General features: G+C 55.4%; 1 protein-coding gene and 1 long non-coding RNA gene across 2 annotated transcripts in view; both read left to right on the forward strand.

Annotated features, from left to right (window-relative positions):
* LOC108515405 (uncharacterized) overlaps positions 1 to 8,344 on the forward strand; it is a 17,522-nt gene extending 9,178 nt beyond the window's left edge. Inside the window, exons 2-3 of the long non-coding RNA XR_001881519.1 lie at positions 6,104 to 6,167; positions 8,226 to 8,344. This is a non-coding gene — a long non-coding RNA (uncharacterized LOC108515405). The remainder of the gene's footprint in view (positions 1 to 6,103; positions 6,168 to 8,225) is intronic.
* A 632-nt stretch (positions 8,345 to 8,976) lies between these two features.
* Positions 8,977 to 12,373, forward strand: LOC108515403 (Leucine-rich repeat-containing protein 29). The gene is given in 5 exon segments (XM_017852305.1): positions 8,977 to 9,128; positions 9,130 to 9,237; positions 11,037 to 11,180; positions 11,412 to 11,629; positions 11,729 to 12,373. Coding segments are annotated over 5 exon segments (687 nt in total). The 5' UTR covers positions 8,977 to 9,080; the 3' UTR covers positions 11,898 to 12,373.
* The last annotated feature ends 2,589 nt before the right edge of the window (positions 12,374 to 14,962 follow it).

Below are 14,962 nucleotides of genomic sequence, written 5' to 3' on the forward strand. Positions count from 1 at the left end.
GAAAAAGAAATAGGGCAGAAATGAGAAGTTGAGATGGATTTGACAAAAGGATTCTCTTCTGGAGAAATTTGAAATGTGTTTGGATTTATCAGGGAGACTGGGCGCAGTGGCTCACACCTGTAATCCCAGCACTTTGGGAGGCTGAGGCTGGTGGATCACTTGAGGCCAGGAGTTCAAGACCAGTCTGGCCAACAAGTTGAAACCCCGTCTCTACTAAAAATACTAAAATTAGCCAGGCGCAGTGGTGCGTACCTGTAATCCCAGCTACTCGGGAGACTGAGGCATGAGAATCTCTTGAACCTGGGAAGCAGAGGTTGCAGTGAGCAGAGATCACACCACTGCATTCCAACCTGGGTGACAGAGCAAGACCCTGTCTATAAATAAATGAATAAATAAATAAAGCTTCAGGGTGGTCTGGTGCAGTGGCACAAGCCTGTAATCCCAGCACTTTGGGAGGCCAAGGCGGGTAGATCACTTGAGGTCAGGAGTTTGAGACCACCCTGGCCAACATGGTGAAACCCCATCTCTACTAAAAATACAAAAATTAGCCGGGCATGGTGACGCATGCCTGTAAATCACAGCTCTTCGGGAGGCTGAGGCAGGAGAATCGCTTGAGCCTGGGAGGCGGGGGTTGCAGTGAACTGAGATCGTGTCACTGCACTCCAGCCTGGGCAACAGAGCGAGACTCCATCTCAAAAAAAAAAAAAAAAAAAAAAAAAAAAAAAGTGCAAAAAATTAGCTGGGTGTGGTGGCGTTCACCTGTAGTCCCAGCTACTCGGGAGGCTGAGGCAAGAGAATGGCATGAACCCAGGAAGCGGAGCTTGCAGTCAGCCGAGACCGCGCCACTGCACTCCAGCCAGCCTGGGCGAGACTCTGTCTTGAAAAAAAGGGGCCAGGCGTGGTGGCTCACGCCTATAATCCCAGCACTTTGGGAGGCCAAGGCGGGTGGATCACAAGGTCAGGAGTTCAGGACCATCCTGGCCAAGATAGTGAAACCCCGTCTCTACTAAAAATACAAAAAAGTTAGCCGGGCATGGTGGCGGGCACCTGTAATTCCAGCTACTCAAGAGGCTGAGGCAGAGAATTGCTTGAACCTGGAAGGAGGAGGTTGCAGTGACCTGAGACCGTGCCACTGCACTCCAGCCTGGGTGACAGAGCGAGACTCTGTCTCAAAAAAAAAAGTAAATAAATAAATTAAATACATAAATAAATAAATGCTTCAGGGAGTCACTAGAGGAGGGGTGAAGTTTGGGGGAGGAGAGAGGTCAGGTGTGGAAGATGGTGGCAGTGACAGGCTTCCACATACCAAGCTTGATCTGGGATAGGATGGAGAGGATATCACCTTTTCCTTTTGTGTGTGTGTGTGTGTGTGTGTGTGTGTGTGTGTGTTTCTTTTTTGTTTTTTCAGCATCAGTTTGGTGAAAAAAAGGATGTCACCTCTTCCTGAGGAAGCAGACAGGTGGGAGTGGAAACATGGAGCTATTTGCAGAGAAGTTCCTCAGAGGCGGCTCCTTCCTCAGCAGCCCCTTTGCTCAGTGGATTTGGAGACCAGGTTGTCTCAGGAGGAGAGTGAAAAGAGACATAGAGGTCAGGGCTTCAGCAGAGAGGACTGGAGCAGTCACAGGACAGGAGGAAGATGGAAAATTACCAGAGACACATGGAGAGTGTGTGGGCAGCCTTTCTCAAGTGTTTCTGCTGTGCCAGGCACTGTGCTGGGCACTGGCAGGGCAAAACTGAGGAAGGCACAGGGCTGGGGAGTGTGTAGTGAGCACAGATGAGTCAAAAGAGGCTGGGGTGCTGCATTTGAAGTCTGTGTGAGGTACATCATGGGTGCAGAGAAAAGATCAGAAAAGACTCCATGGAGAAGGAGGTGTTTGGCCTGAGACTCGAGAGAGTAATAAACATTCGCCAAATAGACCAATAGGAGAAGGTGAGGGGTGGGACCCCCTAGAACAGAAAAAGCAGCTGAGCAGAGGCGTGCGGTACAGGACAGTGGTCAGAAGTGGCAGCCTCAGAACCAGGACTAGGAGGAAAGGGAATGGGCTTGAGAAGAGCTTGACTGAAGCCCTGGGTCCTAGAAGGGCTTGAATGCTTGCTTAGGGAGCTTAGCCTGTGTCCCGGAGGTGTGCGGAACTGGCAGAGGGTCTGGAAAGCACAGGCAGAATTGCCTTTTGGAAGGGTCACCCAGTGACAAAACCCAGGGTGGATTGGAGCCAGAGAAACTGGAGGCCAGGACCTGATAAGGAGGAAGCTGGCATCATCTGAGCTTAGAGGAAGCAGCTCTCAGGCTGCTGGCATACAGTAAGGGGACCTCAACTAGGGCAGAAGCAGTGAGGTTGGAGCAGAGGGACAGATTGATTGCACCATATTAGGAAAACAAAGTAGAAGGGACTTGGATTATTGTGGATGTGGGGAGTGAGGGAGGATTCTAGAATCACTCTCAAATTTCCCACTTGGGTGACTGAATAGAGGGTGGGGAGAGTTTAGAAGGAGCAGAGTTGGAGGATGAGGTGATGAATTCAGATTTGGGCATGCCGCATCTCCCTCTGGAGAGAGGTCAATCAGGCACTTGGCTCCCAGGATCTGGTGTTCAGGAAAATGATGTGGATTGGAAAAACAGTGGTTGGAATGATGGCCCCATGGGGCAAAATGCAGTTGGCCAGGGTACACTTGGAGGGGCGCAAAGATCGTGTGCATATGTGCACATGCACACGTGTATGTGTGTTGTTGGGTGGAACAAATCACAGGGAACCCACTCATCTGTGGACTGGATCTCTGTTCTTTGCTGACCCCAAAAGAGCCTGAAGAGGAGCAGGCTAGAACGTAGCAGGAGAGCCAGGAGGGCAGAGTTGCAGAACCCCAGTGGGAGATGGCATCAAGGGGAGTGGTTGCTGGCCATGCAGAGCAGGAGACATGGCAGAGAGATCCCTGGTGGGAGGTCTGAGGTGAAGCCCCCACATGTTGGTGACTTTGCTGGAAGGGAGCCATTGCCAGGAATGCATGATCCTGTGGGGACCAAGGTGGAGGGGTGAGCAGGTGAGGCGAAGGACAACAAGTAGCCAGACAGCAGGCATGCCTGTGCCTGTGTGCTTCCAAGAAGTGTGGCTGTAGAGGGAGGGGAGAGAGGAGAGACAAGAGGAGGGGGTGCAGGATGAAAGGAGGCTTTTATTTGCAGTTTAAGACTCTGGGGTGTTTGTGGCTTCTGACAAAGGAGCAGTGGAAAGGAAGAAACAGCAGGGTTCTCAGAGGAGAAGGTGCAGTGGGTAAAGGAGGCCAGAAGAAGTCTTCTGGAAGCGAAAGAGCAGGAGAAGGAGGAAAGTTCAGATGGGCCCTGCCTGGAGGCAGCTGGTGGACATGAACAGGGGAAAGGAAGGGACTTCCCACTTGATGGCCATCTCTGAGAATCCTGGGTGAGGGAGGGTGTATCAGTAGGGCCAGGAGCTGGAGTGGGAGGGGCTTGGAGAGAAAACTTGTCTGGGGTGGGAAGTGAGCAAGGAGGCCATGACTTCCTGGACGGAGTTCTGTATCCCTGGTACAGACTCAGAGGAGGCAGCTGGTCTCACCAGCCCTGGCCGGGCCAGGAGAATGGGCACAGCAGCATGACTGAGGCAGGGCAACAAGGACCCCGAGGAGATGTCATCACAGGGCAAAGCCTCATGGAGCCCAGCAAAGATGGGGCAGTCAGAGGAGCCCAAGGGGGGCAGCCAGGCCCTGAGGCGCAGATAGGATTGGAGTAGGGGTGAGGGCTGGAGGAAGGAGATGGAAGCCAGAGTCAGTGTTTTAGAGTGGGAGCTGCTCCAGCCAACTATGCTCTCCAGATAGAATGCGGACAGAGACAGATGACAGAGCCTTGGGATAACCAAAAACAAGAAAAAGAAAAAAGGAATGTTGACAAAGACCCTTTGGTGCCTCTGCAAAACTCAGCCCCACCTAGGCTGGGAGCACTGGGAGGCCAGGCCACAGGTACCTGGCATCACCCCTACCATGTGCCCGAGAGCACCTGCGGGACCCTGCAGGCAGGAACCATCTCCCAGGGCTTGGGCATGGGCAGGTGGATACTGAGGCAGTACCAGTTAGGTGCCAGTTAGGTGCTATGGAAGACACAGGCCCAGCTGGGGTAGGACACTGGTCTTGGGGACTTACTTTCCCTGACCAGTCCCCGCTGTTCCCTTAATCCCAATTTTCTCAAATAAGGATGCCAGCAAAGGCAGCACCCTCCATATGCACCGGCCTTGTCCGTTCCTGTGGGGAGCCCTGGCTGCCTGCTGCTGGTTGGTCCCCATGAAGCAATAGCTGAAGAGAGCTCTTTGCGCCCTCCCCTTCCAGAGGGATTGATGAAGTCCTGGAGCAGCGTCTCTATGACCCACCAGTCTAACTCCTCTCTAAAGACCAATGCCCTGGGTGCCAGGGCATACATTTCCCAACGGCCTCCCGGAGAACAGGCATGGTAGCTTTGGAGTCCTATACTAGTTAGGATGAAGGGCCATTTTCTCTGTCACATGGCTTTCCAAGTCTGTACACAGGCCTGCAGTCGCGGTTCAGGGCTTCACTAGGTAAAACAAAACCCTGATCTCCCACAGAAAAGGTACATACATCACTTGTAGCAGATTCAGAGCATTTCCCAAATGATTTTGCGATTACTCTTTTTTTTTTCTTTTTTTTTTTGTTTTTTGTTTTTTGTTTTTGAGATGGAGTCTCGCACTGTCACCCAGGCTGGAGTGCAGTGGCAGGATCTCGGCTCATTGCAACCTCCGCCTCTTAGGTTCAAGAGATTCTCCTGCCTTAGCCCCCAGAGTAGCTGGGATTACAGGTATCTGCCACCATGCCCGGCTTTTTTGTATTTTTAGTAGAGATGGGGTTTCACCATGTTGGCCAGGGTGGTCTTGAACTCCTGACCTCAAGTGATCTGCCGTCTTGGGGCAAAGTCCAGGGATTATAGGCATGAGCCACCATGCCCAGCCAGCGATTACTCTTAAGAGGCCAGCATCAGGAAGGGAGGACACCAGGGGGCAAGGTGCTCCCTCTCTAGATGGGGCAGCTAGAGCTAAAGCATGTGGCCATGCAGTCCTCTTTGGGTGGGTCTAGAAGCATCTTCCCAGGGCCCAGGAAGGGGGTGTCCTATACCAGGGCCAAAGTCCAGAACCCAGAAGGCCTGCTTCAGCCTGCTGCTGTGCCCTCACACAGAGAAATATCCCTGAAAGGATGTTCCTGGGCTCCTGCAGGTTATTTATTTATTTAAGCTGGAGTCTTGCTCTGTTGCCCAGGCTGGAGTGCAGCGGCAGGATCTCAGCTCACTGCAACCTCCGCCTCCTGGGTTCAAGCAATTCTTCTGCCTCAGCCTCCCGAGTAGCTGGGATTACAAGCTCCTGCCACCACGCCCAGCTAATTTTTGTATTTTTAGTAGACATAGGGTTTCACCATGTTGGCCAGGCTGGTCTCGAACTCCTGACCTCGTGATCCACCTGCCTTGGCCTCCCAAAGTGCTGGGATTATAGGAGTGAGCCACCACACCTGGCCAACTCCTGCAGTTTTAAATCCACGTGACCTCAGGAGCAGGTGACCTCAGGAGCAGACCTCAGGAGGCACCTGTGAGGCGGCTTAGAGGCTGCTCCCATCCCACCAGCAAAAACGGTGGGGCCCGGAAATGGTCTCAAGCCTCTTCTGTACCCCCAGAGCTAGAAGTCTTTTAAACCAAGCCCTGCTTCTTTATCAGGTGGCCTTGCTGTCAGGAGCCAGCCCTGGACTTGGGCCCTGGGGGCACTGCCAGAGCCTTCCAAGGTCTTTTGTCCGCCTGGTTCATAGGGAGGCAGTGGGAGAGAAGAGACCCTTCCTGGCCAGCCAGGCTCCAGAATGAAGGGAAGGAAAGAAGTCAGGCTGAGCCCCTGAAGGTGCTGTGCCGCCGGAGCTGGGGCCTGCAGGACTTTCAGGGGTTCCTCAGTGAGGTGTGAGTTGGGGAAGGAGGTGCTGCTTCACAGCTCTGCCCCAGCCAGTTTCCTCTCATCTGCATCCAATGGAGTTGTCTAGCTTGCAGGGCTCGGGAATGGCTAGAGGTATGCCCTCCATTCCTCTCTGATGTTTTATTGCCCTCTCCACCCTCACACAGTGGGATCTTCCCAGCCTCCCTTTCACCTGAGATCCCTGATCCACTGCCCACGAGGAGACCTGTGGTGAGTGCCCCTCTCATCTGGAATGACCATGTTCCAGAAGTAGGGACTGGAAGGGGAACCTGGCTGACCCCTGGTTCCTGTGAAAGAGGCCAGGAGCTGGTTCCTGTCTCTTACACTGCTCCTTCCTGTCATTACAGCCATGGGTGCCACTTCTCTCTGGCAGAAGCCAGGCTGGTCTCTCCACACCTGGGAATGAGTCCTGTGTTTCTTAGGAGAATCCTGTTGATAAGCATCTTGCAGGAGCACATCCTGCGAGTCACTTCTACCTTTTGCATTCCTTTTTTTTTTTTTTTTTTTTTTTGAGATGGAGTCTTGCTCTGTTGCCCAGGCTGGAGTGCAGTGGTGCAATCTCGGCTCACTGCAAGCTCCACCTCCCGGGTGCATGCCATTCTCCTGCCTCAGCCTCCCAAGTAGCTGGGACTACAGGTGCCTGCCACCATGCCCGGCTAATTTTTTTTTATATTTTTAGTAGAGATGGGGTTTCACCACGTTAGCCAGGATGGTCTCAATCTCCTGACCTCGTGATCCGCCTGCTTCGGCCTCCCAGAGTAATGGGATTATAGGCATGAGCCACTGTGCCCAGTCTAATTTCTGTATTTTTAGTAGAGATGGGGTTTCAGCATGTTGGCCAGGCTGGTCTCAAACTCCTGACCTAAAGTGATCCACCCTCCTCAGCCTCCCAAAGTGCTGGGATTACAGGCATGAGCCACCATGCCTGGCTTGGATTCCCTTTTGATGATGGTCTGTGGGGTACCAGCAGGGAACAGCAGCTTGTTTTTGCAGTTACTGACAAGACAGGTTTAGGGGAGCTTTCTTTCCTGCATCAGGACCATGTTGATTCATACAAGAGCCCTCTTTGAGTACCACTTGCCTGTAACATGGGCAAGAGGTAGGGAGGTGGGGCAAGGATTTTAGAATCCAAGCCCTCTTCTCCCTCTCCCCACAGATCTGTTCCACACAAATTTTACCAATTTCCCTTTGGCTCACTCCAGTGTAATATCAGAAAAAGTTATTTGAAGATATCTCCTTAGCTGGGAGCTCCTAAATGCCTGCACAAGCCAACTTATTCCCACCATGTAACCCTAAGCTTGTCTCTTGGGTCCCACCCGGCTCCAACTGTGCACTCCCCATTCTCACTCCCCTGTTTCTCTACGCACAGCCAGCTCAACTTCCTTGGCACGGGTGAGATGTGTTCTGTTAGCTCCCATCCATGGAAATGGGAGGCTTCAGTGTCCTTACCTTGACAGATAGATGTCCCCTCCGGAGATATGCTGCAGGGATCACAAGCACATCTTGAACGCTGGAGCATCCAGGGCCCAATACCAGGCAGCCCCATGTGTTCATGCACACACATGCACATGCACATACATACACATATATGCACATGCACACATTTTTGCTTAAACACAGAATACATTTTTCACATTTTGCTTAAACAGAGAATACATTCTTGCAAACATTCATGTGACAGACTCTCTCAGGCCACCAGGGGACTTAGACCTCACTGCCTGCCCCAGACCTCTGTCACCTGGGCCATAGAGGGTTGTGGTGAGTGATACCTACCTCACTTCTCTCGCCTTCCACTCTTCAGAGGGCTATGCTCTCTAGAAAGTTGGGGAAGCTGGCTGCTTAGCTCATGTCAAGTCCCTGGAGTAGGAGGCTGAGTCCATGGATCTCAGGGCCTCCTTCTGAAAGTCCCAAAGGTTAGGGTCTGGCATACTTTGCCCTCCCACGCCCTGGGGACTTCACTGGGTTTCCTCTAGGTCCCATCTCAGCCCTCCTGTGCTCAGCATGCCAACTCCCCACTCTGTCCCTGCCCCTCCCTCAGCATCCTGTCCTATCCATCACTAACCTTCCCGCCTTCCTCTGATGGTCATCTCATTTGAACCTCAGCTCCCACTTCCTACCCATGCCCAACTTGACCACACATGACACCACACACCACGATGGGTCCCTGTTGTGGAAGGGCCCTTCCTTGACCTGCCCTCAACCTCTGGCCAGTGATTTGTCACCAAACCCAATGCCCAGCACCCTCTGAAGCCAGAGGGCTACCCCCAGGCCTGCTGCTGCTCCATAGACAGATGTGCGATACAACATCCCCGTGTCCTCTGCCTCCCTCTCGGCCATCAAGAGCCTGGGCCTCAGGGGCATCTGTTGCATCAGCCTGACCAACGTGGATGGCTCTCCAGCTTCGTACCAGGTGCTACAGTCTGTTGCTTACCACCTGGGCCCACACCTGCAGAGCTTGTCCCTGGGTGGAGGCAGCCCCACAGAGGCCTCCTTTGTGGCCCTGATCCTGGGCTGCCCAGCCCTGTGTGTCCTTGATCTCAGTGGCTGCAACAGCCTCTTCACCTCTGGCACACTGCTGGCTCAGCCCGAGATGGCACAGAGCGTCCGGCAGGCCTTGAGCGGCCTCCGTGAGCTCAACCTGGCTGGCCTGCGAGACCTGGCTGACCTCAGCTTCAACCGGCTCAGCAGCTGTGCCCCCAGCCTGGAGCGCCTCTCCTTGGCATACTGCCACCTCACCTTCGAGCTAGGCCCAGCCCGAGGCTCCATCGGCCCCCAAGACTCCTCTCCCTCCCGGTTCTCCTTCCGCAACCTGCTGCGATTCGTGCAAGAGCGGGCTGGCAGGCTGCGTGCGCTGGACCTGAGTGGCACTGGCTTACCACCCGAGGCCCTGCAGGCCCTGGGCCAGGTAGCTGGGCTGCAACTGCAGGAGCTGAGCCTGCACAGCTGCCGGGACCTCTCCACAGAGGCTGTGGCTACCTTGTGCTTCCAGCAACCAGGCCTTACCTCCCTGGACCTCAGCGGCTGCTCAGAACTGACTGATGGGGCGCTCTTGGCCGTGAGCCGGGGCCTGCAGCACCTGCGGCGCCTGAGCCTGGGGAAGCTGCAGCGGCTGACAGACACAGGATGTACAGCTCTGGGTGGCCTGCGGGAGCTGCAGAGCCTCAACATGGCCGAGTGCTGCCTGGTGAGAGGGCGGGAACTGGCCCAGGCCCTGGGCTCTGTGCACGGGGCTCCATCCCAGCTGGCCTCCCTCAGCCTGGCCCACTGCTCTTCGTTGAAGGTGAGCTCACCATCATCCCCTCCCTTCCTCTCCAGGGCTGAGGACAGCAGGAGGGGGAACCGGGGTGGTGGTGGGCCTGTGGCACCAGGAAGGGACTCCCCAGTGTTCATGCCTATGATTGACAGTTAGAAATGAACTTGGGACCCAATCTGGAGGAGGACAAGAGCCTAGACAACTGCTGCTGCTGCCAGCACACCTCCCCAAAGCCCCCATTGTGGGTCTAGGAGGTCCAAGTGGCCAAGGTGACCCAGCCCACGAGGCGGCCAACAGCTCACATGCCAAGTGCATGTGGTCTGGGGAGGGGCATTAAGGACGAGTGTTCTGGAGCTGGGAGGGCTGAAGAAAGGGGGTGATGTGCAAGGAAGGCAGGGAAGGAGCACTGAGGAAGGTGCTGGGGCAGGGCCTGTGAGGGTGATGTGACAGGAGCAGCAGGGTCATTTCGTAGCCAAGGCCAGGCCCTTTAGCAGGGCTCAGCGCTGTCCCTCTGGGTGGCGCCCCTGTCTTGGCAGTGTCAGTCTGTCCCTCTTTAGTGGATTATTTCTTCAGCCTGTCCATTTGACCAGGGCATTCCCAACCTAAAAACCATCTCTCCACCTTGTTCCCCTCCAAGTGCCTCTCTTCCCAGCCTTACTCCTCCTTCTCTTTGGCACCAAGCATGTCAGATATGTGGTACAACATCCCCGTGTCCTCTCAGCTGCTGCCTCCAGGCCTCATGTTCTTTTGTCCCTCTGTGCCATCTCGGGCTGAGCCAGCAGTGTGCCAGAGGTGAAGAGGCTATTGCAGCCACTGAGATCAAGGACACACAGGGCTGGGCAGCCCAGGATCAGGGCCACAAAGGAGGCCTCTGTGGGGCTGCCTCCACCCAGGGACAAGCTCTGCAGGTGTGGGCCCAGGTGGTAAGCAACAGATTGTAGCACCTGGTACAAAGCCTGGTACGAAGTTCCCCTCTGTGCATCTCTCTACAAACCAGCCGCCTCTACTCTGCCCTTAGCTCCTGCTCCCCATCCCTAACTGCCCTGTCAGCTGGCAGCTCTACCTCCATCTCATAGTTCTGGTTCCAATTCTAGAGGGAGCGACTCTGATTGGCTTAGCAGGGTCAACTGGCTGGTCCAGTGAGCTGTGGTCTGAGGTGGCCTCATTCACTCTTTTGGCAGGGGCTAGGAGCATAGGCAGGGTGGCCACCCTAGGCCCTGCCACTTGCATCCTTCCTGCCCCAGCCACAGTCCAGGCCTTTTTCCTGCAGCAATCCCTATGGCCCACCCTGTCCACCCCCACCTTTCACTACCAGCACAGGGACCATGTTGCTTTCTTCCTTGGACCCTCTGGTAGCTCCCCTCCCTCCCTCCTGCCTGTGGGGTGAGAACCTTGAACAGACCCTTCTTAGCTACCCCTGCCAGGCCAGGTGGCATAGGCAACCAGCTGCTGCTCCATCCTGTTTCCTCCCTTCCTCCCTCCTAGGACGCCTCAGTGCTCTCCATGATCCCAGCGCTGGGCCTGAGCCTCAGGGTGCTAGACCTGTCCTCCTGTGTGGCCCTCACCAACCGGACCCTGCAGGCCATCTGCACCTACCTCACCCACCTCTCAGTCCTACGCCTGGCTTGGTGCAGGGAGCTGTGTGACTGGGGGCTTCTGGGGCTGGAGGAGCCTGTGCAGGGGACCCAGGTGCGGGACCCTCGAAGTCTTGGAGGATGGGGTGGCCCCTGGGCTCAGCTGCCCTCCTGTCCCTTACAAGTCTCTCTGTAGGAACATTTAAGGGCAAACTCAGGAGGAACCTGAGAAGCAAGGGCTTCTTCCTACAGCCACGCCCAGAGCTGGAGCATCAGGCCTCAGGCACCAAGGACCCCTGTCCCGAGCCACAGGGCCCCTCCCTGCTCATGCTGCGGGCCCTGCAGGAGTTGGACCTCACAGCCTGCAGCAAGCTGACTGATGCCAGTTTAGCCAAGGTGTGCCAAGGTGTGGGGCTGCGGGTGCGGGTAGGCTGAGGATCTTGGGGCTGAAGTCAGGGGTCTGAGCCAACCCACTTTTTGCTTGGAAAAAAGTTGACCTTGGAGTTCCTTTTTCATTGGCTTCTGCTGCCTCTAGTCATGCCCTGCCTGGGGTGGGAGGATCTGGAAAGGCCAAGGCTGTGGGCTCCAGTGGCATTTACTTCTCCCCGACCCTCCCCATCCTTGTAGGTGCTCCAGTTCCCCCAGCTGAGGCAGCTGTCCCTGAGCCTGTTGCCAGAACTCACAGACAAGGGCTTGGTGGCTGTGGCCAGGGGCTGTCCTAGCCTGGAGCACTTGGCGCTGAGTCACTGCAGCCGCGTCAGTGACAAGGGCTGGGCCCAGGCAGCCAGCTCCTGGCCGAGGCTGCAGCACCTCAACCTGTCCAGCTGCAGTCAGCTCACAGAGCAGTGAGTGTGTCCAATGACACTGGGCAGATGGAGCCACAGTGCAGGGGCTGGGCTGGGTCCCACGCCGGGCCAGACACTCATCCAGTGGCCTCCCCACAGGACACTGGATGCCATTGGGCAGGCGTGCAGGCAGCTCCGGGTGTTGGATGTGACCATGTGCCCTGGCATCAACATGGCAGCCGTCAGACACTTCCAAGCCCAGCTGCCCCAGGTGTCCTGCGTCCAGTCCCGCTTCGTGGGAGGGGCTGACCTGACCCTAACACTCTGAGGCCGGGTCAGTAACCAGCCCTGCAGCACAGCCTCCTTGACTCCCCCAGTCCCCAACCCTGGCCTTGACCTGGGTTGCCTCTTGCCTCCCTCTACTGCAGACCCTCTAGGACTGGGGGTGGGGCCAATCCAGGGCAGCCCAGAGGGAACTTCCCACCACACCGCCTGACAGTAGCCTCTTTCCAGCTACACGTCGCTGCCACAGGCCCCTGGAAATGCTAGCTACTTGTTTGCAGTCACAGGCTCCTGCTCTCTGGCCAAGCCCTGGGCGGGAGGCCAGGCCCCCAGCGGGTGGGGTCTGGTGCTGGGAGGAGCAGAGCCCCTGCCTCTTGCCTGCCCTCTTCTCAGACCTAAGGCCCGGCTCCACCTACTCCTGTGGGACTCTCCCAGCACCCTGTGTGCACTGAGCTTCAGCAGCTTCAGCAGCTGAGCCCAGGTCTGTGTTGTAAACCCTAAGATTAAACATTCCAGATAGTACCTCCTTGTCTTAAATTCTCAGACTAAAGGGGCCCTCCCCTCCCAACTTCAGCTGAAGTGGCCCTGGGGCAGGCAGAGAAAACCCCGAGACACGTTCCTTCCTCAGGCCTGGCCCACAGCCCCACGGGGGCTCCCGCCCTGGCCTGACACTCCTAGCATCTTCCCCACACAGTAGGAGACCCCGCAGGCCTGGGTGTGTCCTGAGGCAAAGGCACAAGCTGTGTGCTTGTCTCAGCCAGATTCCAGGAACTACCGATGAATGATGCCTGAGTCAATGAGGCTGTCCTGAGGGGGAAATAAGAGGAAAAGAATGAAAGAGGCCAGCATCTCTGGGTGAGAGGGTCACTAGAGGTCACCTAATCCAGTGGGTGGGGTCTGGTGCTGGTGACTTCTCCATGGCAGCTCTGGCCCTTGGTGTGTCCCCGCACCTCATTCCTGTTCACTGGTTGTAGCAGTGAGCCAGGGCTCCCTCGGTGCCTGCAGGGACTGTGCTTTATGTGGGGATTCAGAGGGGTCAAAGCTCTCCCAGCCCCAGGGCCAGCTGGGGAGGCAGAGAAGCCAGCTAGCAGGGACAGTCCAGCGTGCAGGGTGCAGGTGAAGAGAGAGACAAGCACCTGGGACCAGAGCCCAGGGAGCAACAAATTGGGCTTGGAGGGTCCAGGAAGGAATCAGGGCAGTGAAAATGGCCAGAAGAAAGGAAAGGGGTGATCTAGGTAGAAGGCACTGTTGGGGTGCACACAGGCAGGCCACAGCTGTCACTGAGGGGGTAGTCTAGGCAGGGAGGATGCCAGCTCAGACCAAGCATCAAGAACACTGCAAGCCACAGGTGCTCAGGTGAAAGGGCTAAACCACGGTATGTCTGCGACTCACCTGGCTCAACTCAGGTTCAGTCATGGAAACTGTGGCCATTAACCCATGGACATGGATAGGGCGACATCAAATATATGGGATGTTTGTGTGTGTGTATGATAAGATTTATGTCGGAGAAAGCAGTTGGGGTAGCTGGTATTGAGAGGATTGGAAGTGCAAGACAGGAGGCCAGAAGTCGGGAGGCTGTTGCTATGATGGTGGCACGCACAAGGGACTGGAAACATTAAGCAGGAATAATTGACGGTTACAGGGAGGCCCCTAAAGGGCCCCCCCTCCCAACTTCAGCTGAAGTGGCCCTGGGGCAGGCGGAGAAAATCCCGACACACTCCTTCCTCAGGCCTGGCCCACAGTATTGGGAAGGGAGGCCGACAGCATCAGGGATCCCTGCCGCCTATTTCCACCTAGAACTCCATGGCCGACTGCTCCAACTGTGGTGGGAAGTCCTTAGGCATGGGCATGGTGGGCCCTGGATGCCCAAGGATCTGAAGCTTAGCTGGTGGAGGGGGAGCAAGTGCTCTCCAGCACACTCTCCAAAGGAAGTGCCATTTCATCAGTTCTCAAGGTCAGCCAGGTTGATGGTTAACAGTTAAAAACGTTATTGGGGCCAGGCGTGGTGGCTCATGCCTGTAATCCCAGCATTTTGGGAGGCCGAGGTGGGCATATCACCTGAGGTTGGGAGTTCGAGACCAACCTGACCAACATGGAGAAAAACCCCTTCTCTACTAAAAATACAAAATTAGCCGGGCGTGGTGGCGCTTGCCTATAATCCCAGCTACTCAGGAGGCTGAGGCAGGAGAATCGCTTGAACCCGGGAGGCGGAGGGTGCGGTGAGCTGAGATGGTGCCATTGCACTCCAGTCTGGGCAACAAGAGCAAAACTTCATCTAAAAAAAAACAAAAACAAAAAACAAAAAAACAGTATTGGAGCCAGGTGCGGTGGCTCATGCCTGTAATCCCAGCACTTTGGGAGGCTGAGGCAGGTGGGTCACTTGAGGTCAGGAGTTAAGAGACCAGCCTGACTAACATGGTGAAACCCTATCTCTACTAAATACAAAAAATTTAGCCGGGTGTGGTGGTGTATGCCTGTAATCGCAGCTACTTGGGAGGATGAGGCAGGAGAATCGCTTAAACCTGGGAGGTGGAAGTTGCAGTGAGCCAAGAACACGCCACTGCACTCCAACCTGGGCAATAAGAGTGAAACTCCATCTCAAAAAAAAAAAAAAAAAAAAAAGAAAGAAAGAAAAAGAAAAGAAATTGGAGGTGGCACTGGGGAGAAAAGAGGTGAATGGCAGGGAGAAGTCTGAGGGGCAGTGGCTTCAACCTATCCTGTGAGCTCCACAGACTGATGGGCTCTTCTTTCCTCAAGGGCTTGAGGGTCTGTGACCACAGCCTGTGCCCCGTGACCAAACCTCCAGCTGGGCCCAATACTTCTCGCTGCTTCTGCCCCCAGGGGCTCTGGCCTGTCTCTGGCCCCCACCCTACTCATGGTTCTGAGTTAGGCTTTTAATTTATTTTTTGAGATGGAGTCTTGTTCTGTCGCCCAGGCTGGAGTGCAATGGTGCAATCTCAGCTCAGTGCAACCTCCACCTCCTGGGTTCAGCTTAGTGCAACCTCCACCTCCTGGGTTCAAGCGATTCTCCTGCCTCAGCCTCCCGAGTAGCTGGGATTACAGGTGTGTGCCACCATGCCCAGTTAGTTTTTATATTTTTAGTAGAGACAG

Source organism: Rhinopithecus bieti, unplaced genomic scaffold (genome assembly GCF_001698545.2).
Source record: "Rhinopithecus bieti isolate Rb0 unplaced genomic scaffold, ASM169854v2 scaffold_34281, whole genome shotgun sequence".
NCBI classification, from domain to species: Eukaryota; Metazoa; Chordata; class Mammalia; order Primates; family Cercopithecidae; genus Rhinopithecus; species Rhinopithecus bieti.